This window comes from Prenolepis imparis, unplaced genomic scaffold (genome assembly GCF_030444845.1).
Source record: "Prenolepis imparis isolate NDT839.2.m4 unplaced genomic scaffold, iyPreImpa1.0 SCAF_1, whole genome shotgun sequence".
NCBI classification, from domain to species: Eukaryota; Metazoa; Arthropoda; class Insecta; order Hymenoptera; family Formicidae; genus Prenolepis; species Prenolepis imparis.
The window spans coordinates 6852478-6878591 of NW_028141159.1; the positions used below are offsets into that span (position 1 = coordinate 6852478).

General features: G+C 41.4%; 4 protein-coding genes across 6 annotated transcripts in view; 1 reads left to right on the forward strand and 3 right to left on the reverse strand.

Annotated features, from left to right (window-relative positions):
- The window catches only part of Sol1 (CUB domain-containing protein Sol1), a 281663-nt gene extending 280282 nt beyond the window's left edge, over positions 1 to 1381 (reverse strand). The window contains exon 1 of the mRNA XM_083052020.1: positions 665 to 1381. Coding sequence (XP_082908146.1) covers positions 665 to 667 — 3 coding nt within the window. The 5' untranslated portion in view covers positions 668 to 1381. The remainder of the gene's footprint in view (positions 1 to 664) is intronic.
- M (zona pellucida domain-containing protein miniature) overlaps positions 1 to 26114 on the forward strand; it is a 113643-nt gene that overhangs the window by 64616 nt on the left and 22913 nt on the right. The window contains exon 1 of one of the 3 annotated variants that reach the window (XM_083052034.1): positions 23428 to 24226. The exons of the other annotated variants lie outside the window; for them this stretch is intronic. The gene's annotated coding sequence lies outside the window, so the exon portion shown is untranslated. Of the gene's footprint in view, positions 1 to 23427; positions 24227 to 26114 lie in introns of those variants that run through there. 3 annotated transcript variants of the gene reach the window in all.
- LOC145944081 (uncharacterized) lies at positions 2441 to 5339 on the reverse strand. Its single transcript, XM_083052105.1, has one exon. The coding sequence runs from the start codon at positions 4951 to 4953 to the stop codon at positions 3607 to 3609; it is 1347 nt and encodes a 448-aa protein (XP_082908231.1). The 5' UTR covers positions 4954 to 5339; the 3' UTR covers positions 2441 to 3606.
- Positions 5460 to 7362, reverse strand: LOC145944087 (uncharacterized). The gene has a single exon (XM_083052120.1). It carries the CDS (start codon positions 7344 to 7346, stop codon positions 6006 to 6008), a length of 1341 nt encoding a protein of 446 aa, XP_082908246.1. The 5' UTR covers positions 7347 to 7362; the 3' UTR covers positions 5460 to 6005.

Consider the following 26114-nt stretch of genomic DNA (forward strand, 5'->3'; position numbering starts at 1 on the left):
TATTCCGTGCGCACGAATGATCGATCGAGTATTAATATTAGTTGGATCAGTCGCGAACCGTTGGTTAATGCGTAACAATGTGTGTACAGAGTTGGAACGGAATCTGAAATCGCGGGAACATCATTGTGTCGCTTATGTACATACTTAGGTATGTAGATTGCGCACCTCAACACGTGCCATTAATGGCTGATGGCTCCGAAACTCTCTCACGCCATTTTCCATCCTTCCGCGCTCCACTTCACGATGAAAGGTCAACTCCTTTCGGCTCGCAAACCTTGTCGCGCGCGATAACAATTTGTATATTACGTAAATCCCCCGTATAGCGCCTTTCTCTCGATTCTACCCTAGGTTTTATCACGCGAGTTCGCACTTTGCGCGCCTACGATTTTTCACTCGCGCGTGATCAATTCGTCATGCATGCCAGCCCGGTATTCTTACTCTTGAAAACGTTATTTATTTATATCGCAGCAGCAACAGCAACAGAGTATTCGCAAAGCGATTCTAACTTATCTCTCTATTGCGCGCTCTCGAAAAGCGCAGGATATACCTCTGTTACGAGCGCGTTTCCGATTACGTTTATCTTTGCGGCTGCTCCTTTGTTTTCACGAGTCGTACGTGTATATAAACATACAATGGATACAGGAAATAATAGCACCGAGCTCACCATTACGTCAATGCTTTGGCGTTCCTCATGCTTTGGCGTCCAACGCGAATATTCCTTGACGTCGTGGGGACGATTCGTCGTCGGCCGAATCAGCGTGCGCTCGCACGTCACGCCGATTCATGATCGATGGATGCACTGTTCCTCTTTACGAATACGTCACGCTTCCGCGCGGACGACCGGAAATGAGACGCGCTCGGGATGAACGCTATTTCGACCGAATTCGCGCCCGCCAGTCACATTGAACGATTTGCGCTCCTACGAAACGCGCGCGCTGTTAACGCTTCTGCACTCTTATTCGCGATTTCGCCGGAAATCGATTATCCCAGTTTTCGATCGGGGAACTCCGATCAAGAAACATTCACCATCGTCGATCGTTCGTAACGGCGGAATCGATTACGAGTTTCGCGACGCGTACGTGTATTTCATATGTGTGTGAGAAAAGTTGTTTTTTTTCTTCCGAGAGAAAAGAACCCCGTTGCACTTAGAGAAAAGTATAAACAACGTCTCGAGAGGGAGCGAATTTACGTCCTCGCGCGAATTGGCCGCGTTCCGGAAGTACTTTTTAATTCCGGACTTATAATGCCGAGCGACGACGCGAAACGTGGCGAAGCCACGCAACAAAAGGGGGTTGTATAGGCTTTGGCCTGGCACAGCCAAGGCCGAGGGTGCGATGCGCACGACTCTCCAGCGGCAGTTGACGCGACACTAGAGAAAATCCGAGTCCGCGCTTGCCGCCACAGGACTCCGGACGCCTGCGCTCTCGGTTCTCGCCGCCACGAGCCACAGGATTTCGCATAAACAGCGTGTGTCCGCGACACGCTGCTATTCCGGAAGACGAATGCACCGTCGAAAGTTCCTTACACGCTTCGTCCCTTCATTCGAACAGACGCAACGAATTATTCCCGTCGTCGAATCGAAAGTGTTTACCCGATTCTCCGAACAAACATTTTCGGAGAGCCGAAATACAGTCTCGTCGGACACAAATATCCCGGTTATACACGTATCGGTAACTAGAAATTTATTCATATATCTGGATCGATAGTGTCAGCATCGTAGAACGGAAGGATCGATAATAATATTCGTATGTATATGGATAGCTAATACACACTCCCGCGATTTCTATTACGGAAGATTACCGAGTTCTTTACCACGACGATAAAGGTAGATGCGCCGTTGCTACGTATAATGGAATCATAACATTATTCTAGTTAGAGCGGCTTCCCGCCGTCGCGTCGAGTGAAAATCAAGTGAGATAGATCAGGTCTGATCCGTGCATTTCAGCAATCGTTATCGGGATTATATTCGCAATTTTTAATTATAATATATCAACTAATAACTATGCGTAATCTTTAAATAATCTGGCCGTGTCGAAAGTTTACGTTTTCGGCGAGTACATATCGCGGCATGATTATACGAACGTCTCGCATAGCTAGCAATAAAAGCAACTTCCGCTTTAATTCGATATAACGTCGCAGCCCATTAAACTTGGCCGTTCTTCATCATTTTATCGCCAAGAAATCTCGTGAGTACATTGGTTGCGCCGGCGACCGACGACTCCGAATGCCACTAAATAATGTCGCTACGTGAACAAAATAATTGAATTCGTTCGATTCACCGCCACATAACGTCGAACAAAATATATATTTTGCACGATCTTTCATAAACGTTTTACTAAATAAAATCTATTTTTTAGATGATCTATAATTCGTTAAATAGAACTCACGTGCGGCATATTCTGACATGTATTTCGTATATATATTTATATATAATATATATATTTTGTTATATAATATGTGTATGAGATTAAATTCGATAATCAATTTTAAAAAATTTTTTCTATTGCATGCAAATAAAAAAGTGCATTATGCGCGAATGTGACATGACTTATTTCAAGAGCCAGGGATTTTCTTCTCTTCACTTCTCTTCGTGCTTTCTTCCCCGGCTGACTGCTCTAAAGTTTATTACGCAGCGTAATTCCTTTTTCTTTTCACGACAAAGTTCGTCTGACGTAACACGGAATGATGGTCTCGTTTAAGTTTGCAAAGCGCTACGCCACACAATGGTTTTAACCGTAGAATTAGCTTTTCTGACGACCGTGCGTTTAACAAAGATTGAGGCGACGACCGAATAACGGGGATGAAGATAAAACAATTATTTTCCTCGATACTCAATATACAAATCGTATTAATTGTACTTTTATAAATGGCAAAAATGCATTTGAACAAAAATATGACATAGTACTTTACTTTGCTAGTGTGCTAATGAATATGCACTGTTGAGGAAAAACTCTTACGAAGACGAAACGAGATGTAATGATGACATTTGAAAAATGAGCAAAATTCCTATAGAAACCTTCTTATATGTCTATTTGCATCAGAAGCAATTCTCCATCATCAATTATAACTGAAGAACAGAGATTCCAATATATATTTCTTTCCCATCCAATACACGTCTTAATATCAAACTATCTTGAAACTTGAGACTCTTTTCCGTTCTTGACGTAATTTATCCGGAGACATTTTTCACATAGAAAATTTATTTTAATCGTAATTATTGTACAGAGTGATGTAAATTTTTTTCTATATTGTGTGTGAGAAAAACTAAGCGATAATTATATATGTATTTATATATATATGTATTTTATATATTCATACAGAGAGAGAGTAAATTATTCATCCAATATCAATAAAAGAAATACACTACGCAGTAGCAGATATAGACGTTGTATTTCGCGAGATCATCTCCGTCCTAATCGAACAAGATTCCCTCCGAATGATGGAACGACATAGTTTTCGAAACTTACGAGCAATCGAGAATCGTAAATAAGATTTCGACGATGTTACCTGGCGCGATTCCAGTCTCTTATCACAAATCGTAAAGCAGGTAAAGCAACGAAACGCGCGTGCGAATACGTCGTGTTTCACGGTCCGTGGATCCAAGAGTTAAGGATTCGGCGGATGTTCGGGCAGGCGATCCTTGATTTCGAGTACAATCTCTAGAACACGCGTTTTATACGCGGGTTTTATCTCGCATTGATGTCGCACGTATTCCGCTCGCTCGTCGCCGTACACGACCTGCTTGAGTTTGTCGGTCTCGCTATATAAATATTTCATACCCGTCGAACTAGACATCAGTGTTATTTGCTGATTGAGCGAGACGTAAACGAGAGATATGTTTCGCGCCTCCGCGTAACTCTCGCGAAACGCCGTCCAGGACAGATGATTGTTAATGTCAAGGCCTTCCTGGGCCAGATGCCCTGCGAGCGAATCGTGATAGATCTTGGCAAAAGTATCGAAATAACAATCTCTGATGGCTCGATTGGTGGTAAAATATACGCAGCACGCAAAGTCGATCGCTGGTGGACAATAAGATAGAAATTGCCAGTCTACAAGGTAACAGCCGTTCGTATTGCCGGCCGGATCGTGTCGAAACATTATATTATTTGCCCAAACATCACGATGACACATGACGTTTCTGTGTTTCTCGGATGGTGCCAATAATCGTGACATCTTCTGCGACCACACGGTGATACGACGTTTGAGGTTGACCCTAGCGTCATCGTCGAGATCCTCGATGAGATCAACCATCGTGTGAAGTCCCAAAATACTAGAGGCAAGAAATTTTTTCGATATGTCATCTTCATTGTTGAAGAGTACCTTGTTCAGCAGGTGTCCGTAAAGATCGAGGATGGTTCGGTCGTCTCCTTCTCGGCGGAGTCTTTCGTCCAGTATTAGAGACTTTGAGTGTAATCTCGAAAGAGTTCTCAGTGCCCAGACGCAGTGCTCCTCGTCGAACGGCACGTATTTGTCCGGCGTGGTGTAACCGTCTAACGACGCGTCTTCCAAAACGATGATGACATTCTGTTTGCAGAGATAACACTCCGTCATCCATTTCGGGGATCCGCCCGTGCCCATTCGCTGCATTATATCCGTATAAACGGCGATCTCTTTGTTAAACGAGTCGAAATGTTGCTGGAACTCGAACATCGGAGTATTGGATGGCGGTGGTGTCTTAACGAAGAACTGCAAACTCTGCGTCTCGTCTTCGTCCACGCCGCATCTTGCCGAAATGTACAAACGATAATATTGGCCGGCGAAGCCCTTCGCGTCGCGAAGGTGCTCCAATTTCCAGTCAACGAGTCGGAAGTTATCACTACCGAGTTTATGCTCTAATATGTTGTTAACGTCGCGATCAGTCACGAGAGGCATTTCCGTCTGATGATTTTGCGGCATCATCGACAACGCGGAGCACGTCTTGTCGACATTATTCGTCGCCATATTACACTGCATTAGATCGTGATAACGATGCTTATGCTAAATTTATATAGACACCTTATCGTTATCGCAACGAGGAATAATGCAATTGTTCTAACAAGCCTAGTGCAATTTATTGTATATATTTAACTTGTTATCTTTGATAAGTAGAGTCAGGACCGTCTTAAGCATTAGTGTGCCGTCCGTGTGCCAACAATTGCCCTCCTTCCCCGCCCCCAAACTGAATCTAAAAAAATTTAAATTTATTATGTTGGACTAGATAAGGCGGGAAAAACTTCTTTCTTGACATAAAGCGGCTTTTCTTATGTGAAGCACAAATGTCTAGTGATAAATATGCTTTTTATAATCGACAAGCAGAAGTAAATTTTTGGAGCAATCATATATATTTTCTCATACAATCTAAAATTTTCGAATATTTTGTAAAGGTAATATATATAATCAATAATAATTCAATATTATAATATTTGAAATACAAGTTTTGATATTTTAAATTTATTTTCAATAATGTTTCATATAGGATCTTATATTTGTCGATTTTTAGCGTGGAAATTTAAAATACTATATATACTATTACGTTACTTTGTCGCAATACTTTCAGGTACTGATTTAATATCTTGTTTCTGGCTCGAGTTTGAAAAATGTAATTTTTATGAGAAACATTATTTTATTCTGTTCAAACCTCTACTCTCAATCAAAATTTTCCGCTTCTTATATCCTGCCGCCCGTGTGCAACGCACACTCTGTACACTGTACACGCGGTCAAGACGGCTCTGAGTAGAGTGACGCAGATTGTAAATGACGACTTGGCGAAGCGAATACATTACGCAATAGCAGATATAGATGTTGCGCACATTTCGCGAGATCATCTCCGTCCTAATCGAACAAGATTCCCTCCGAATGATGGAACGACATAGTTTTCGAAACTTACGAGCAATCGAGAATCGTAAATAAAATTCCGACGATGTTACCTGGCGCGATTCCGGTCTCTTATCAAAAATCGTAAAGCAGGTAAAGCAACGAAACGCGCGTGCGAATAGGTCGTGTTTCACGGTCCGTGGATCCAAGAGTTAAGGATTCGGCGGATGTTCGGGCAGGCGATCCTTGATTTCGAGTACAATCTCTAGAACACGCGTTTTATACGCGGGTTTTATCTCGCACTGATGTCGCACGTATTCCGCTCGCTCGTCGCCGTACAGGACCTGTTTGAGTTTGTCGGTCCCGCCATATAAATATTTCATACCCACTGAACTAGACATCAGTGTTATTTGCTGATTGAGCGAGACGTAAACGAGAGATATGTTTCGCGCCTCCGCGTAACTCTCGCGAAACGCCGTCCAGGACAGATGATTGTTAATGTCAAGGCCTTCCTGGGCCAGATGCCCTGCGAGCGAATCGTGATAGATCTTGGCAAAAGTATCGAAATAACAATCTCTGATGGCTCGATTGGTGTTGAAATATACGCAGCACGCAAAGTCGATCGCTGGTGGACAATAAGATAGGAATTGCCAGTCTACGAGGTAACAGCCGTTCGTATTGCCGGCCGGATCGTGTCGAAACATTATATTATTCGCCCAAACATCACGATGACACATGACGTTTCTGTGTTTCTTGGATGGTGCCAATAATCGTGACATCTTTTGCGACCACACGGTGATACGACGTTTGAGGTTGACCCTAGCGTCATCGTCGAGATCTTCGATGAGATCAATTATCGTGTAAAGTCCCAAAATACCAGAGGCAACAATTTTTTTCGATATGTCATCTTCGTTGTTGAAGAGTACCTTGTTCAGCAGGTGTCCGTAAAGATCGAGAATGGTCCGGTCGTCTCCTTCTCGGCGGAGTCTTTCGTCCAGTATTAGAGACTTTGAGTGTAATCTCGCAAGAGTTCTCAGTGACCAGACGCAGTGCTCCTCGTCGAACGGCACGTATTTGTCCGGCGTGGTGTAACCGTCTAACGACGCGTCTTCCAAAACGATGATAACATTCTGTTTGCAAAGATAACACTCCGCCATCCATTTCGGGGATCCGCCCGTGCCCATTCGCTGCATTATATCCGTATAAACGGCGATCTCTTTGTTGAACGAGTCGAAATGTTGCGAAAATTCGAACATCGGATTATCGAATGGCTGTGGTGTCTTGACGAAGAACTGCAAACTCTGCGTCTCGTCTTCGTCCACGCCGCATCTTGCCGAAATGTGCAAACGATAATATTGGCCGAGGAAGCCCTTCGGGTCGCGAAGGTGCTCCAATTTCCAGTCAACGAGTCGAAACTTACCGCTGCCAAGTTTACGCTCTAATATTTTGTTAACGTCGCGATCAGTCAAGAGAGACGTTTCCGTTTGATGATCCTGCGGCGTCAACGCGGTGCACATCTTGTCGACATTTATCGCCGCCATATCGCACTGCATTAGATCGCGATGACGATGCTTACGCTAAATTTATATAAACGCCTTATCACAATGGAAAATAATAATACAATTATTTCGACAACCCTGGCGCGATTTTTATCGCACATATTTAACTTACTATCTTTGACACGATAGATACAGCGACGCAGATTGCAAATAGACGGCTCAGCGAAGTGATGCAACGGCAAATATCTCGAAGCGGACTGACGTAATTTATGTCGCATCGCAAATCTATCTCATATACTTTAGCAATGTGACGTGGAAAACGAATTTCGCGATATATAAATCGTTTTTTGAGAGCAAAAAGATAAAAAGAAGAGAACAAAGAAAGAAAGGGGGGAAAAAAGGAGTCATGTATCGCGATAGCGTGTCTGCGTATACCGGAAATTTACTGGCACAACCCGCCACAACGTGTGCGGTCGGCTCGAGAAAAATGTTGCGGTATGAAGTTGGAATACTTGCGGCTTGCAGTATTTATCTTGGAGTATATATCTTGTACGCCGGGGCGCGAGAGATGAACAATTGTTGCGGCAATTATCGGTTTGCGGATTTTACGGAAATAGAATGCGAATCTAGAATCATCGACAGAACCACTGTCGATCGACACGCTTGCAATCGACACATCGAGTAACGAAAGGCTGAATTATAGTTGGACGAAACATCGGAAAACGGAACTTTGAGTTTGCACGAATATTGTTAACGATTAACCCAGTATGAAACCCACAAGACCGTTAATTAACGTCAATAACGCGCCAATTAAATATAGATTTAAAGGAAATATATAGATCGTTGACGTTAATTGCTCGAGTGAGTATTACGCGGTAAACGTAATTAAAGTAATGTCGCTTAATAAGTAGTTTGCGCGCGTACGCGTTCCTTTTCGTCGCCGCAATCGTTGACGAATACTACTTGCATGATTGCGTCGGGAGACGCGAACGAAATGATATAATAATAAGCATAATCTTGGGCACAGAGAAACCGTTAAAGTCCACCGGGTACTATAAAACAATTCGAGGGAGAAACTTCGCGATTCCCCCTCGTAACCGTCAAAATTTATTCGCCCTCACTGCGCAAACGCATCTAACTTCTCGGGAGCAACTATTAATGGGGTCACACTCTATATAGCCCTTTCGGTTACGTTACTTTACGGTACCAAAGGTAATTCGATTAACTGCGTCCCGAAGCCGAGGACGAGCTCGCTAATATCACTGTATATACGACGGTGTAATCAATTTAAAATTACTCCTAATAAGGTTTTTGCCACATTGTTCATCTACTATAAAGTCGAAGCATTTTCCTCTGTTTTGCAAGGGCCAAAAAATTTGCCTATAATAATAAGATCATTTTTAGATAAATATTTAGCAGGCATAAATTACAACTAGATTTCTCTACAAGCAGGGAAAAATTGTTGCAATTGCGTATTAGAAAAATATTCAGATATAATAGAAGCCTTCTTCAAGTTCTAGATTTCGCAATAATTTTGTTGTTACTAAAAAATAAAACTTGCTGCAAGAGGTGTGTATATGCATTGTATAAATAAATAAAGGCAAAAGGAAATATTGCGCGAGAAGTCTGTAATTGCCAGTCATCACGCAGTGCCAGAACCGACGAGAGAACCGTCGACCTTTTCCTTTTTCCGCGCGAACGTGAAGCGGCCACGCAGAGAGCCCGACAAAAGTAGAATTCTCATTAATTGACGCGGTACTAATTAGACTTTTAATTAACGAGATGAAAATAAACAACGATTTGTGAACAGATGTCGCGTTTCTCGTATCTCTAATGATTTAACTACCGACAGCGGGAGAGAGAGTCATGTCGACCGCCTATTATATGCACATAAATTTGCGCACAGTCCTCAGTAGCGATTAGCAATTCGCGGAGAGAGAGACGTAACGTGACGCGCCGCTTATCTCCGACTTTAATACTAAATGCAAAGTACACAAGTATGTACATTCTTTTTTTCCCCCAGCAACTCAAATCGTGATTCCTCTTTAAATAGCGTTGCGTAATGATATGTAACGCTCTTTGGTGGGAAAAAATCCGCCACGTGAGACGCGACGGAGCTCTCTTTCTCTGCATTCGATTATAAATTTAAACCTCCGATTATAATACCTCCGTCTGAATAAAGTCTCATCCTTCACTATCGGTCTAACGATACAACCGTCCATTATTTATTCGATTGCGCGTCCTTCGCGTCACGTCTTCTATTATACGCGAGCAACTCCGTCTGTCCGAGAAACGTCTGTCTTAAAATATGCAACAACCAACGATTGTTCGAACGGATGACCTACCGTCGCGATGAAACGCGATGCTAGATACTAGATGATACGTTATGTCTTAGCATAATATGCTGTTGGCGTTTGAGTATCGAAACGATTGTTTGTATAACGATAACGATTGTTCGTAACATCGCGAGGCGTCATGTTGTGAAATCCCAGGACATTTATTCTCGCGACGTGTATATAAATATTGGCGATAAAAAAGAGGGGGAAAAAAAAAAAAAAATTCATCCTGACATAAACGTCGCCGGCTAAAGTCGGCACTTTCCGAGTCTTGAGTTTCAACGATCTCGTGAGAAACTCGATGCCGAGTTGCGAGCTGAGAGCGAAAATTTATACGTGTCTGTGTATATATGCGTACTCTCTTTCTCTGTCTCTTTCCGTGGCATTTCCTTTTGAGTATTCGGAAGTAAAGCAATCCCGGTATCAACCTTGCTTCCGCGAAGTGGCGCAGAAGACGGCAGAGAAAACAGAAACACCTAGGGACGTGAGAGATGTCCGCGAATTGCTTTGAAAAATGCGAAACAGAACTGTTTTGATCGTAGACAGAAAAATACATTCGAATCGTTAAAAAGTGCCGATGCTGTAAAAAATAACTCAAGGGGCGAAAATTGTTACCTATTTTGAACAAAAACGTTTCCATTAGATTATGTATCAATATCGATCGTGATAATCGAAATGTCCGTAAACTTGAAAATTCGCGCACAATTATTAAGAATGTATGTACGTATATGACAAAAAGAGATTGTCCGCGAGTAAGGTAGCTATATGTGTGCTAAGAATATCGAATTTAAACTAGCCGATCGATATATAAGTCTTGAGAGAGTGACTCTATGTGGCACTATTCACATTTCATCTTTATGTACATAGGATTCTTTTCACTGGTCTATCCGAGAAATAAATCCCGATAGCGAACTATACGCTCAAGTGCGATAATAGAGAAAGCGAAAGCTCGAGGAAGGCCAGAATATCGTATCGCGGAGGCTAAAAGTATTTTGCTCTGACAATGAGAAGGAGAGCTCTCGATATAGTAAAGGTCGTTTATAAGAGAACAGATCAGGGGCACGAGTGGCATATAAAGTCTAGCTTTATTTCAATTATAGTATTATCGAGCTGTCCTTTTAAATTTTCGGGCGACTCACCGAGAACAAGCGAGATTACGAGCGAGAGCGAATAGAGAGCGAATAAAATGACTTAATATCGAAAAGTTCCAAAGTCTCGGTTGCACAGACAAAGCCAGCTGCTAGACAAAACAAGTGGTTCGAGGTTCCGAAGCTCGTTCCAGTGGTAGAGGGATATAAGGGAAGAGTATTTCTTTTATAATCGATCTTTACTATATACGAAGCACGAGATATACGCGGTGTAATAGCGTTGTTTTATTGCAGAATCTCAAATTACTAAACGTAAAATAAAATAACGATAAAAAATTTCGCACGGCGAAATTCCCTTAAAGAGGAATTGACAAAAAAAAAACGTAAATTTGCAAAAGGAAATTTTTGAAATGTTAGTATACACTGTTCCTAAAAATTAATAAATTTATATACATTTGGATAGGATAAAATTTTGCACAACAATCCCTTCTCTTGTTGAGGTAGAAAAATATTGTGCGTGTACCATTTTGTACCGCGACAAAAATAATTCATTACTTAAAAGCGCTGTGCGAGACTATAAATCCGGAGGAGGGAGCGCAGTTTACGGCATATCATACTTTACCTGTTCCGCTCCCGGACAAATCCTATATATTGTCAATATTATTACATGCTTACCCAATGTTTGAAAACACAACATGACGCGTTAATATTAATTAGCAATTGCGTTGGCATTCTCTATCCTATATGTCAAATGTTCATTTACCCTATCGAAACATTTGTTTTAACTCTATATAAAGCGCTAATAAAAGTGCTAACAATAGCGCGTGTCGCGTTTAAAAAAAAAATCTCACAAAAAAGGATGATAAAATATCAAAAACGAGAAAGAATAATCGTATAATTTTTACGCGAAATTCAACATTATCAATTTAATATAGCAATATTTGAATGGAATAAAAATGAAACGAAACATTTATAAAACTTTTTTATAAGGTGTATAAATTTTAATTATTGATTTTTTTCGTTCTACTTAATTGTATTTTATATCGAAATAAAAATTCGGGCACTACGAATCTCACTTTGTAAAGGCTTCGTAAGCTAGCAAAGGATGTCCAACCTAGGAAGTGTTTCGTTCCGCTCTATCGGGTGTTAGATCGAGAGAATTCTATTCTCCGGCTATAGAAATCCCTGGTTTTGCTCGATCGAGCAAATCTCATGTCCGGATAATCGATTTGGACTCTATTCGGTCGACCGTACCAGTGATTAGCAGTCATCGGCACGACGTGACGTTTGTTCTCCTCGTGTATCTCCGCCCAAATGAGACTTGGCTTGGTGCGATCGCATCGCGGTTTACTCGGATCGAAGGGAGTTACGTCGTGCAAACGATCGTACGCCGATCTCGCGTCAGCGATTCTCCTCTCACGTTTGCGATTGTTGAAATACGTTGTCGCGTGTCGCTCGATCCACGGTTCCGCCTTAAATTTATCACCTCGCCGATGTACATATATCCGCACTTGTCAACTTTATTTAGTTTAAAACTGTTACTTTACAGACTTTTAATAATTATTTCAAACATGGATTGCAAATATGATTGCAATAAGACTTATATTATGCAAATCTGTTTCATTATTTTTAACGTAATGCGAAGTAACAAATCCCGCGCATACAAATGTATATCTTTTACGATATATTTAAGATTGTAAATATCATACTTTACGATGCTGCATTTCTTTCTACGAGAATATCGAGAAAGAAATGAATTGACAGAAATTAGAGAATCGTACTCACCAAACTTAGAAGTCTTTTTTCCTTTTGTATTCTAATCTCTTCCGCTCGCATCCGCATCCATGGTGTAACTGTAACACGTTCGATGCGATACATATTGTCCAATATTCGCTGACGATTTGTCAAAATACACACTACGTTGTAAATAACCAATTTCAAAATGCGGCATGATGCGGTATTCTTTGCACAAAATAAACGCGAAACGGGAACGAAAATGCAATATGAGAGACGCGCGCGAATTATGCCGCGCTTTAAAAATTGTTTTTTTTTTTTATTGAGCAAAAGGCAGGCTTTGGCCCTAGAACCATATAAAAGAATTGTGCCGATAACAGCCAGGAAACGCCATCTTACAAAACGAGCGGCAAATGCTCGGAATGTGGTCATTAGTTCAAAGAGTTTATGCCACACGGCGCTGTCGGTACACTCTCGGTGTAAAGTCGTGATATGTGTGTGTTAATTAGGCTTTAACTATTACGGAATGGAAGAGATAAAAAATAAGAATAATAAAAATTATAATATTTTGAAAAAAATTTATTTTATTTCATATATATATTTATATAGATACTCTACAGGACTTTATTGTTGTTTATTCATTAAATATTCATTAAATTTCAATATTATGTTTTAATTTGATAAACATCAGAATTAATACTTAATATACGTATTAATTAATTTTATTTTTAATTAATCGGAATAATATGAGCAGTTTATATCTGCTATTTGAAAGCTATGTCAGTTTAGATGTTTACAAATTTTATGTACATATATATATATATATATTAGTCTTTGAAATAATTGGTTTAGATGATTAGGCTTTTTATATACATGTTTTTATACTCAACAAAAATGTCAAACATAATGCACAATCGCGATAGCAAAAGTTTTATAATATATAGAAATAATTAAAGAATCATTTTTTATTCAATCTTTCAAATAGATCAATATGTTTGCTAAATACAAAAGAAAATTCTTTCCGTCTCTCTTTTCAGCGCAATTAAAATTAATTTAAAATCTATCAAAATAAAAATTAAAAAATTTTTCAAAACACCTTTATTATCTAGTTTTGCTTCCTCATAGAGGAAGCTTTGTTTTATTATTATTTATATTGTAGAAATTATAATAGAAAGAGAGAGAATTGCGATTTGTCAAAATGTGTGCAAAAATGCGAAAAATAATTTCTAAATCTTTATACATAAAGTTAATATTTTCAATCATGTTTATATTTAAAAGATTTTATGTAAAGATTTATTTTAAATATAATGTGTATTTTAAATATCATTTACGCATATTTTATTATGAATGATATAATCGTATTTTGCTCCATCATTTTATTCGAGCTAACATTATTTCACAATGTAGTGAACTTCGTAATCGATCCAAGTAGTAGAACAAATGTATCTTGTATTATCTTCTCCCGCATAAAGGCAATAGAATTTTAAAAAATTCTCACAAAAAAAAACAAGAAAAATAATTTTTATTTGACATGTTTCTTAATTTTATTTTTATAAGACAATTATATATTACTTAATATGATTCTCTTCTGTGTAATGTATAAAGTTGTACATAGTACATCAGTACATCTACGATGTTGTTTCACAGGCAAAGTCCTGAAATTCAACGTGGACACATCGCACGTTCTAAATTCTTATCGCAAAAGGGCAGGTATACTAGGGAGGTTGCAATAATGCGCCTTTTTCGCTCGTTCTCACTTCCGAGTAAAATAGCAACATTTATGGTTCACAGTAACGTCAACCTGTACTTATGAATCTCACATAGTCAGTTACTCTTTTAGTTATTTTCTTACTTTATACAAAGTACTTTTATAGTTTTATTTTTAATTTAATTCTGTTCTTCAACTCTTTGTCTTCTCAAAGAATTTTATTAACTTTCACAAATTATATAACTTGCCAATTTTTCTTTTTGGATTTGATTTAGATGGAATACGCGTTCGACAAACGTAGAAAGTGAAAAGTAGAAAAAGTGAAAAATCTGCAAAAAAGTATGTGAAATATCGAAGAATTTTCTTTTTTCTCTCTAAATTCTCACGTAAAGACAGTGTTGATATCGCAGAAAATCGAACCAGCTTAGTTCGTTCTGCGCTTCCTCGAAAATATTCGCAGCTGGTGTCTCTCGCGATATCCTCCGGTAGGATCGAATAAAAAGAGTGTCCTTCCGTCCTTGACGTATCCAAAAGATGAATCGCTTGTTGCACCGGTGCACCATATAGGGTTGCGTTTCCACGAAGCAATCGCTTGGCTTCCACGGAATACTAACCGGTAATTAACAATTGCTGTCCTTTCTGCTAAAATGAAATTTCTGCTCTCGATGTCGGTATTACGTTGAGAGTTCGAAAACTTACCTGGTCTGCTAACGAAGAACAAAAAATTAAAAAAAAATGAATTAAAAAAAAGATTATTCTTCTCTTGTTGAAATAATTGATTGACGAGAAACGTGAGTTTAAAAGCAGCTTTTATTTTAAAAAGGGGACCACGCAGGAAGAGGGAGAAGGAATCTAGCAATTTAAGCTTTTATAGATCAATTATATTTCATATCTTTCTTCTCGACAGGTGATTGAAACAGTTACAACACCCTTATACTATTGAGTAGGAATATAGTGTGCTCCTTTATTGACTTTTTTATATCTTTCATTATTTCATTAACAAGAATCTATACGGTAGACGTAGAGAATATAGTGCACGACAATCTACGTAACAGAATTGAATTTCCAAGTAAATTGTATTTTGCGGAGCTGTTAAAGCGACGCTCTGGAAAAAAATGCAATAACGTTAACGACGAAAATCGATCTCGTAAAGTCTGAGAGCGTCTCTTGCTAAAATGTAAAAACTACAACTACAGAAGCCTCGATTAAAGCACATTTGCTTAATTTGCGTGTACGGCGGCTGTTCTTTTTGTCACGTTCGTTACGTTGTATCGGGAGGTAGATCTAGTCAAACCAAATTGAACGCTTGCAGTTAATTATCTAATGAAATTAGTATGAACAATCATCGGGATTGCGACAGAATTCCTGACCTATTCGCGAGTCACGTTTTATCGTTAGCCAATTCCCGCTTTGAAGTTGATTTGTAACATTTTTTTCTCAAAACTAATATGCAAAAACTGCGTTGAAACCATGTAATATTCGCATAAACATCCGAAAAATGTTCTCGGGTAAAGCCTCGCTTTTTTAGAGCATACTAGTTCTTGGTGAAAAAATTCTTTCGTGAAATCGCTTCCTACTTTAACCGAATTCGATTCGGATGAAGCGTAGAAAAGAGAACGGAGCGGTTGTTTTACGTTAGCAAATCTTTCGCGTTTATCCTTAGACGTTGGAAGAGGAACCCGATCGCATCGCTGCGCAAATCGTGCGATATCCTCTCAAAAATCTCGATCGAGACGATTTCGAACGAAGAGAGAACAAAGGTATACGCCTTCACGGAATAGCCGTATTCCAGATACGCGATAAAATCCGCGCGAGCCACGTTACCGTAATTCTACTGGAAAATATGCTTCGATCTAATTCCAAGATAACGAAGCTCGAAAAGGAAGCTCGATAAACTTTATAGAGAAAGAGTTCGCCATTTCCTCGGACGGATCGACCGAAAAAATTGTTCGTGCTGAAAGGCGAAGGTTGGTAAGTTAAAGCGTGTATACAGAGTTCATACGACACACGTATGTATGTAGTTTAATCAGGTTCGACTAGTTGGCAGGTGCGAGCATCGCAACAAGGAGCGACGAGCTCCTGGTCTCTCCAAGAACTACGTGGTTCTGCAACCCGGTGCATCTCGGCGCAAGAAATGCACAAGTCCGGACCGATGTGTAGCGCAACGTTGCTCTGCGATAGCTGTTCGCTTTATCTTATATATCTTAGAAAGAGTTTTATGGACCCTTTTCGCTGTACGATCTTCCTGCGCCTCTCTCTGACATTTTCTTTAAATCTGTTAAATCAAGCTTCCTGAATTTAAATCTTAGTCTTTCGAATTCTGAAATGTACAGGTATCCATGCATCAGCTACTCGTGAAAAATTCCGGCGACGCCCGATTGAGATCCCGGGCTCTCTGCGTATAAGTAAACTCTAATCTTTTACTGTTATGCCAGACAAGACAGGCATTTTTGCCTCGTCTGTGCCGTGACTGCGCCTATATTTACCGTGGTTACACGTTCCAGGGAGGCGTCTCTCTTTCCCACTTCTTTCTGTCTTTCTTTTTCTTTCATGGAAAGTAGGGACCCCGCGGAATAAGCTCATAGAACTCGGATCCTCGTTACGACCGGCCTCTACACGACCGGCGTCGAATCGCCGAGGCGTTCGTGTTAATGGCAACGTGTCTCTCCGGTATACCGTTAAAGCCACCGCGATGCCCACTGAACCTAATTAATGGCGCATTCGCGTTGCGCCGGATACACCGCCACTACGTCTATAAGTTGACCAGCCATCGAGGATGACGCTCTCGAGACGCTCACGCTCGCGCGCACGCACGTGCTACCGCTCAACATCCGTCTTACTGGCTGTCACGCTATTACCCACCGCACTTCAACTACTTAGTAGATAGGCACGGCTGCGTGAATAGATAGACGGCAGACAGCCGGCACGTGCGAGCGCCCGTATCATATTCGTGCTCATATATATACAATATATATATATATTCATACGTATATAATTATCTCCCCCTTCCTTACGTAATGAAGCGAGATCTCGCTTCCGGATAATCGCGCTGTATTTCGTGACGCGATCCTTTTCTCGAACACAGCTCGACGTCTACGTAAATCAGAGACCTTATGGTGTCGATGGTGTTCGATCGACTTGCAAATAATACGGAATAACGTGTAACCGCCTGTAGTCTCTCTCTCTCGCGTCGATTCCGTACTCGGGATATAAGATTAAGTATCTCCGTGTATTCATACTTAATCACGGGCGGTACATCGTAGCACTCATCGGTTCCGCTCAAGTAATGATTTATGTTTCCCACGCGCATATACAGGATGTAGCAAAAGTTGCTTATTACATTCATGAAACGGGAGCGACGCATGAAAGAAAGTCGACCGAAATCGACATACTATTCTGTTTTTCAACCTTTAATTATGATAAAAAATGATAAAAAAATATAACAGATTTAAAAATCTAGAAATATGTACACAATAGAATATAATTACTAAGTAATTACAAGATATTTCGCTCTATTACCGTTATTTGTATTGTAGAAAAAATAATTTCAAAACCTTTCGATATAATCTGATTTAGCACATAAAGCGACGAACAACGAATGTACTAACTATACGGACTTCTCTTGAGTAAACTTAATTAAGCGGACCATGCCAGAGAGTTCCGGTAAAGTGCCGCAATTATCGCTGAGAAATACGAGTTCGGAGGAAACTTATATGTGTGCATGTGTTTTGGCTCTGTCCTCTATGCAAAAAGTACAACATGTAGTTATTCATGTAGAGAGATCTGCGATGTAAACCGGCAGACACGTGTGTTGACTCTATCCAAAATACGCAAATCGTGGATCTTTCAGGTACTAATTCATTTAGCACTCTGTACAAAGAACAAGAGGGATTTTGCTTGGGAGATGATAGCGGACTAGGAGTCTGGCACGCATAATCGCCGTATGTATGTACGTGCGCCGGAATGACTCCTCTCGTAATGTTGGAGGAAACGCGGTGTCAAGGGTCCGGGTCGAGGCGTGGCACGACGCGTTCCTGTGTAAGTCGCGTTATAGAGAAGCCGTTGCTTCGTCTCTTCGAGAGACGGTGGCCCTCTCCTCCTCCTTCGTCTTTTCTTTCGCGCGGCTACAGCTCGCGTGACTACGATACAGCAACAACGACGACGGACAATCGTTGAAGTCACTCACAGTTGATGCTTAGTTAAGTAATGGGCGACGCGAAGCGGAGTCGCGAGCTGAACAAATAATAGACCGGCACTCAATGTGATGGCAACGGCCATCGATTCGTTGTCCTTTTCTTCCTTGTCCTCTCGGGTAACGGGCTACCTCGTCTCCGGGACAGCTAATTCAGCTCTGCCTCGGAAATGGAGGATGCGTTTTACCCACTCGAGCCAAGTCGCGGAGTACGTGTCCGCTGAATACCCCATACGGAATAGCGATCTTGTATAGCGAGACAGACTCCTGATTTCTCTCTTTCTCTGTCTTACATCCCCGCGAACGCGAACGACGTTGTACGTACGAGAAACTGCGGAAGCCAGTTTGTTCCAGGTAGCATTCACAGTATTGCGGATGAAAAGAAGCGCAGAATCGATGGTCCTCCCGCGGTTAACTGAAATTTGCTTCTCGCCGATGTTTGCGTTTTTTTTTTTTTTTTTTTTGTAGCGACGCATCATGTTTTAATGATATTTTCCTAACGTAAATTATAACAAGATGTGAGAGAATGTACGAAAAGGTAAACGTGAAACAGGTCGTTAAATACAACTTGGGCTCTTCTTTCTCGTCGATCTCTGTTAATAATAGTCGTGAATTATTGTTATTTTTGTAGATGGTGACATCGCTCGTAAATATCTTGATATTTAAACTGCAATTATTTGATATTTAAGCCGCGGATGCATGTTAAACATCTATGAATGCCATTAATAACACGTGACGTGATTATCATTCGAGTTTATTTAAAGATGGAAGAAGAGGAGAAGTAGCGATTACAAATTGTACTACAAAGTTGCAATCCTATGCGTATAGGAACGCATCCAATTTACTGCACGTCGTTCTACATACATCCTTGCCAATTGCGTAGCATGCGTAACATGCTTAACGTCCGGCTGTTCCTAAATCCTGATTTTGATTGTAAGACTATATAACGGGTACAACCGTATACATCAATCTCACTTGATTTGAGACACATGTACATCTTTGAAATTACCGCATCGTTTTACTTAGCTGCTTGCACGTAACGTCAAGTAGATTTAGAGTTGCAATCGTCCGACTTCTCTCATTTCCATTTATTTCCTTCATTGATACTCGCACGCTTTTCAAGATTTTTAAAAGCGAAAATGTATAAAAGTAAAATTACATAATTTGATAGAAATGTGCTCGCCGACAAAAATCTCTCGCAATTTTGTATATATGTCGCAACATTAATGGCTATTATTGTCTTTTACCTGGCGTAAGATTCGGAAAGATTTCGCGACCTTGACACCGCATCTTCCGAGCAATTTCGGTCTCCTTTCTTTCTCTCGCTTTCTATCCGCCTTCGCTTCTTTTCTCGGAGCCTCGTTGATCTGCACCAATAATCGCAATATATCCGTATGCGCGATATGACGCGTATCGCCATATTCCGTCAGTTTCACCTAGAAACTAGCTAAAGAGCCCGAGTACTTGAAATGAATGCAGCTCGCGTACAAACGCGTCAACGTCCGACACGATTTGAATGGATCTTGTGAGTAGTAATGACATTATTACCCTCTCCCGCGCGAGACACGTAAAATATTTATAACATGTATAGCGATATTTCGCTAAAAGACACTGATTGCGAAAAAGCTCAACAAACTCTTGCGCGAGTAAATATCAATTCATCTTAAAATTTTTGATTTTTAGAAGCATCGCAGAATCGATCAACCTATCAAAGTATTTACCATTACTTATCGTACATATCTAAATACTCGTGAGTCTATTGACTTAAATAATTAATACTGATGCACGGAATTAATCTTTCTCGAACGAACATGACTGTACAGAATTCGCTGGATATTTGCTTGAGTAAGTATACCGGCGTGAGTGCCATTGCTAATCATTCGGCTCTTCATAGGCTCGGCGCAAGGCGGCTCACGTCAGCCGACGGTATCTACGACGTATATGCACCACTTTCGAACTTTTGACCTGAAAACGAAGAGTACGGTCGCATGGGGAGCACGTAGTCGTAAGTTAGCGCGAGGCCTGTGGCAGAGAGACGCCACTGAATCTCGCTCAAAGTTCAAAGATACTCTGCCCGACCTCTGGGGCAAAGACACCGCATAAAGTATCTGCATGTACCTGAAATTCAATGAGAAGATCTCTTAGCGAACCCTGCTACCGATTTTTTTTTGCGGTCGAAGATATCGCGGTATAAAAAGTTATTATTATTTAAACCTAAGCTTAATTAAATTTAATAATTACTGATTCAATAGAAAAATCTAAAACAGAACAGCTATGTTCTATTTGCTTAAAAATGCTCTATTGCGTTATAATTTTAAGAAGATCCAAACGCGAGAGAATATGGGTACCGTAAATTGCTTGCCACAAATTACTCGGCAAATATAAATACAATTATAATTTAAATAATTAAGTGCATTCAGAAAAAAATACTGTTCAAGAAGCTCAACGGTTATTAAAGTAAACAATGAGACGAAACAAAAACGGTATCACACATGAACGAAATAAAGCTAATAATATAATAATAGTGGTAGTATAATAGAAACGTCTCTTTCCTTTTACATTCCAATTATAAATGTTTTGTACGTGCTATATTTTGACATCTTTGTCGACTCATTCGCGCTGGACTCATCTCACAGAGTGCCTGAATAGATACTATCTCTCTTGAAATATATCAGGCGATGACGAGTTTCTATACTTGAACAATAGAATACTATATACTTGTCGCTTCTGCATGAAACGTCAAAGGGGCCTCCATCGTTTATCGGTTTATCGAATTGAAAATATCTCAACGTTGACACGATATTCATCGGTTCTGACGCTATCGATCGGCATTTCGAATTGACACCAATGATTATAACTCAAGGCAATGGTCATGTCTATCAAAGACATGGACTCTACCCCTAAACACGAATAATCTGGAACAAGACAAAGCGGGAAATCGATTTCGAGCTTCGAGCGTTTCAGGAATGACCGTTTCAGGAAGGACCGTTGTTATTGAACGCCACGCAATTGACATACGATACGTCGCGCGACGTTAATTGCCTCGACGTTGCCTCGTTACTTGATAGAACAGCTCGCCTTTTGATTGGCCATGTTCATTGATATGCAGCCTGGCAGCCTTCGGGAGTACTCGTCGATACAAGAGAACAAGACAATGGGTCGGCGACGTGTGTGTATGACCCTGTTCGCGGACGAAAATGCGCGTCACGTGCGCCCGGACGTGGACTGCGGCTACCAGCGCGTCTGGAGGCTCAGCAATTCGGATCAATGGTCTGCGGGGTACCGATATAAGCCGAGAGAAAGGCTAAGGGCGCCCTTTCTCGCGTGAAGCCATTCCATGCATTACTATCTCGAATGATGGATGTGGCCGAGATAAATAGAAAAAATCGTGATTATATCGCGGCGAAGAGACGGAGAGGTCTCGCTCCTTCTGTGACGATTATTATTGAAACCCTGTTGCATCTCTTTAATATATCATCGATATCTATCGAACGTTTTCGTAAATAGCTGAAAGTCCGCATTAGCTGTCCGAGAGTTCCGTTACATCTCGAAATAATCGATCGAATTATACCGTGTATACCCTGGACTCGTAATCGCGCGATCGCACGTTGCGTGAGAGAACACCTCGCCCTAGGGCATTCTACTCCCAGAGACAAGAGTGACTAGAGATGACAAACAGAGAAGTGCTGCCTTTTAGGGCAGTTAGATGCACAACGACGACGACAACTACGACGGCGTTGACTCTTTGGCGTTTCCTTGTCCCTCTTCATCGCCTCTTCTCCGTTCGTCTTCCGTGGCCTCGCTTCGGATCGGATTGGATCGACCATCCTTCCTTGCGTTCTGCTCTGCCTCTCGCACGACATGAACGCGTTTATGTGGATGATCCCGCGACCCCGATTTTTCTTAGAACGCGCGAAGAACTGCGCACCGCGAGTTTTTTAGCACGATCGTGAAAACGGAAATTGTTTTCCTTTTTCTTTGATCGCGAGGATGCTTGCCGTGAGTGGCAAAGCAACACTTACCAAGTTAAGTTAGCTTGGTAAGTATATATAGTATAGTATTTATATATATTTGAAAAATAGATATACATAATATAATATATAGTACATATACTATATATAACATTAAATATTTGTATAATTATTATATTATACATATACATATGTATAATAATTAAACATATATTTTAAAATGTATATGATAAAAAATACTGCACAAGAGAAGAATGAAGAAGAGTGAAGAAGAAGGCTGCAGAGGCTAAAGATGAGCCGACGCGATAGCTTCGATGGTGACAAGGGTGAAAAAAGTCCGCTTACGAAATAACTCACTCAAATCTAGGAAAGTCGATTAAGAACGCGCGATCAACTGACGTCAATGGATGATCCAAATTCGATAAGTTCTAAATGCTTTCTAATTTTCTACTCCGAGAATATACTTCGCCATGAAAAATCGCTTTAACGATCAAAGAATCTTTGATGAATGGTTTACACCGGATGGTTGTCAAGACGTCAATGTAGAGATCAGCCACGATTCGGAATGGATTTCAATTCTAGAGACTAGTAAGAGAGTTTCTCTCCTCAAAATCTAGGAGAGAGATAATAGAAGCGAAGAAGTGAACGATAATTTTATTAAACGATAATGTAGACGAGCTATAGCTCGTGTGTCTTTCGACGTCTAACGTGATTGGTCGATCGGCGAAAATTGTCATCGGGGAGGCGATTGATCGATTTCGAAGGGATTCGAAGAATGTCGTGGAAAGGACAGTGGCGTGGATGACGGTGGCGTATAGTTTTCGGGTAAATGTGTCGAAGAGCCTGAGAGAGAAATGTCGTTGCCCTCTTCTTTTCGTCGTTGACTGCCGCCACCGCCTCCGCCGCCGCCTTAACCACCACCGTCTCCTTCTCTCTCTTCCACACACCGTCACTTTTTCGCTCTCTTACGATATACTGCCACCGCCGCCACCACCACCGTCGCCGCCGCTACCTCCGCCGTTACGGAGGTACTATCCCTGGTCCCCTCCGCGGGACCATCCTCTTATTCCCACTCCTGCGGAGCACCTGTCGTGCCAGGGAGTTCGGCGCGTTAGGGGCGCTCGACGGAGGTAAGTGGACGACGGGTTATCAGTCGGCAGAACATCTTGGTCGCGAACGGAAACGCAAGTCCCGGTCGTGGTAACGTGTAGATTGAGGAACAGAGGTATCGGGAGTGGAAACGTTAATGTCTCTATGCTAGCTAATAGCTCACTCGCTCGCGGATCGCTGTCTCGTACGATCGCCTGTAAAAGAGAGGTAAAAGAGAGGTAAAGGAAAGCCCGAAGGAAATATAAGTACGCGCTGTCGAGACCACTAGTGCGTTTTTCATCTATTTTTTTCATTTTTTTTTTTTTTTTTTTTAATTTAAAGGTATTCCGCGTTAGTTGACGCGTTACCCGGAACTCCCGCATACGTCCGCGATACAGAGCACCTGGTAAGTTCGCAATTGCACGATGACCGCGACCGCGCCAAGGTAAACGCCAGCAAGGAGGTCACGGCGCCGGTGAATTGTGTTAAGTGCGCCAAAGCGAACTTATCCGCCGTGGTCGAGGTGGTCCATCTCGCGCCGTTACGGCAGTGCACTCGACAGCGAACGACGCACGCCCCGGTGGTATAGAATTTCTAACGGTCTCTCGATATATCGAAAACCGAAGGAAGAGGAGTGTTACGTCCTCCTACGTTGTTAGAGTTAGCAAAACTTCCGGGACGAGACAGACGAGAGAGACGAGTGGCGGAGTAATAGGGCGCGATAGAAGGAGAGAACTGCCGGGATGCTGCACGAGGAGCTCCAGCGGAGCTCCAGCTAACACGTGGCGATTACACACGCTACTCCGCAGTCGCGAGGTGAGTCTTACTCCTGCGAGCTGTTACTATTATGTATTACGGAATTTACATTTTTCCGCGGAGCATTTCTGTATAAAGGGTTAATTTTTTAAAACTAAATATAAAAATAAAAGATTAAAATATGTGTGAATAATGATGCGATTAATAATCGATCGATAATACTTCTCACGCAGTCACCAATAGCGGACGTAAACCTCGATAACTGACTATTGCACATTCATCTTTATTGGTAATCTAATAAAAACGACTATAAAAGGCACTATGTTCTGTTTAATTAATGACGCATATATTTCCGTAATAGAATACTAAATGAATCGACATTAAAATACTCGATGTTATTCCGGGACCGCTGCAAATGGAAGATGAACAATAGTGCATCGTAAAGATATTACGACGTCTGGCAATCCTCTAAAGGTTAATCGGGATCGGGGACTAATCCACGTTGATTGCAAGCAGTTGTAACGTGTCGCGAAGTACATCCCGTCTGGCATGATGTAGAAGAGCGAGATCAACGGAGACGAATTACGATCCGCGCTTGCGTGATCTGCTTACCGATGTAAACGCGTGCGAATAGAACGACCGGACCGAAACAACCAGGCGGATAAGGTTCTTGTATGAGGAAATTGGGAGGGGAGGGAATGTGGTCGGTCGACAGGCAAGGAGGCCTCACCAAATTTTCGTGCCGCTGGTCCGGACGCAATGTGCCTGTGAGATCCCCACGTGCTTTCGGGACCACCTCTCTCCTCTCTCTTTCTCTCCTTTTTCTCTTTTTCCCTCTTTTGCTAACGTCCCGCTCGTCTCTACCTCGCTCTTTCGTTGGCCGCTTTTCCCCCCTCGTTGCATCTTTCTCTCGCACATACGGATAAAGACTTCGTTCCCGCGGATCACCGACTTCACTCTCCTCTCTACGCTCCTTTCTTTTTCCCTTTGTCTCTCTTTCCTTCTCATCGGTCTTTATCTCTCTCCCGGCTTTCTCGGAGTCGAACTGATCGCCCGACCGGAGCCCCGAGACGGCGAGGAGTTAGCGCGCGCATTCCGGTTAGCGGTCCGGCGAATCGCATCGCCGTTGCTGCTTCTTTAGCTACCGCCGTCGTTGCCCTCGTGTCTGTCGCCATCGATCCGCCATGAATGTCGGTCAACCCTTACTTTCTCGGCGTGGAGGAAGGATGGCTCCACGCAGCTGGGTTACGCGAACAATTCAACAATTATATGAGAATTAGAATCACGTAGCGGTGAATCGCGTAACTCGTCTATGTACATGCTTTACTCAACCGAAGCCGACGAAAAAAAAAAAAAAAATTAATCGATCCTGAATAAAAAGTATCGCGAATTATTATCAGTAGCTTAATGTTAACTTCCTCCTGCGATATGCGTGAAAGAACGCGTTTAGATAGTTACTTTTTAGATGAGAAATTTCAGGAATTGGATGCTGCCTGCTGTGCGGCGGAATCGAAACTATTTCATTTTGCGTAAATGCGTGTACCGGGATTCTGAATATACAGCACGCGTGCACACATATGTGTGTGTATATACGTGAATCTGGAAAAAATTTTTCAAGGTGAATCACACACGTGATCGCGCATGTAGGTACGAAATTGTGTCAGACTTTTTTCTTTTTTTTTTTTTTGCGCACGCTACTCGCTCTTTATTCCACGCTTAGGAATAATAATATTCGTTTCAAACTGGACGCCGTAGCGGATCAAAGCTCCATTCATCTCATTTTTATCCACACACACGCGAGATACTCACGATGCGGCAAATCGTAATTTAAGTTCGCTACACAAGTGGAGGAAGATATTAATCCAGCATCTTCGTGCGGAAGGTTTAATACCCACAGAGCGATCAATCATTTGGAATCGGCGACGTCAAACGCCGTCGTTACATTAGG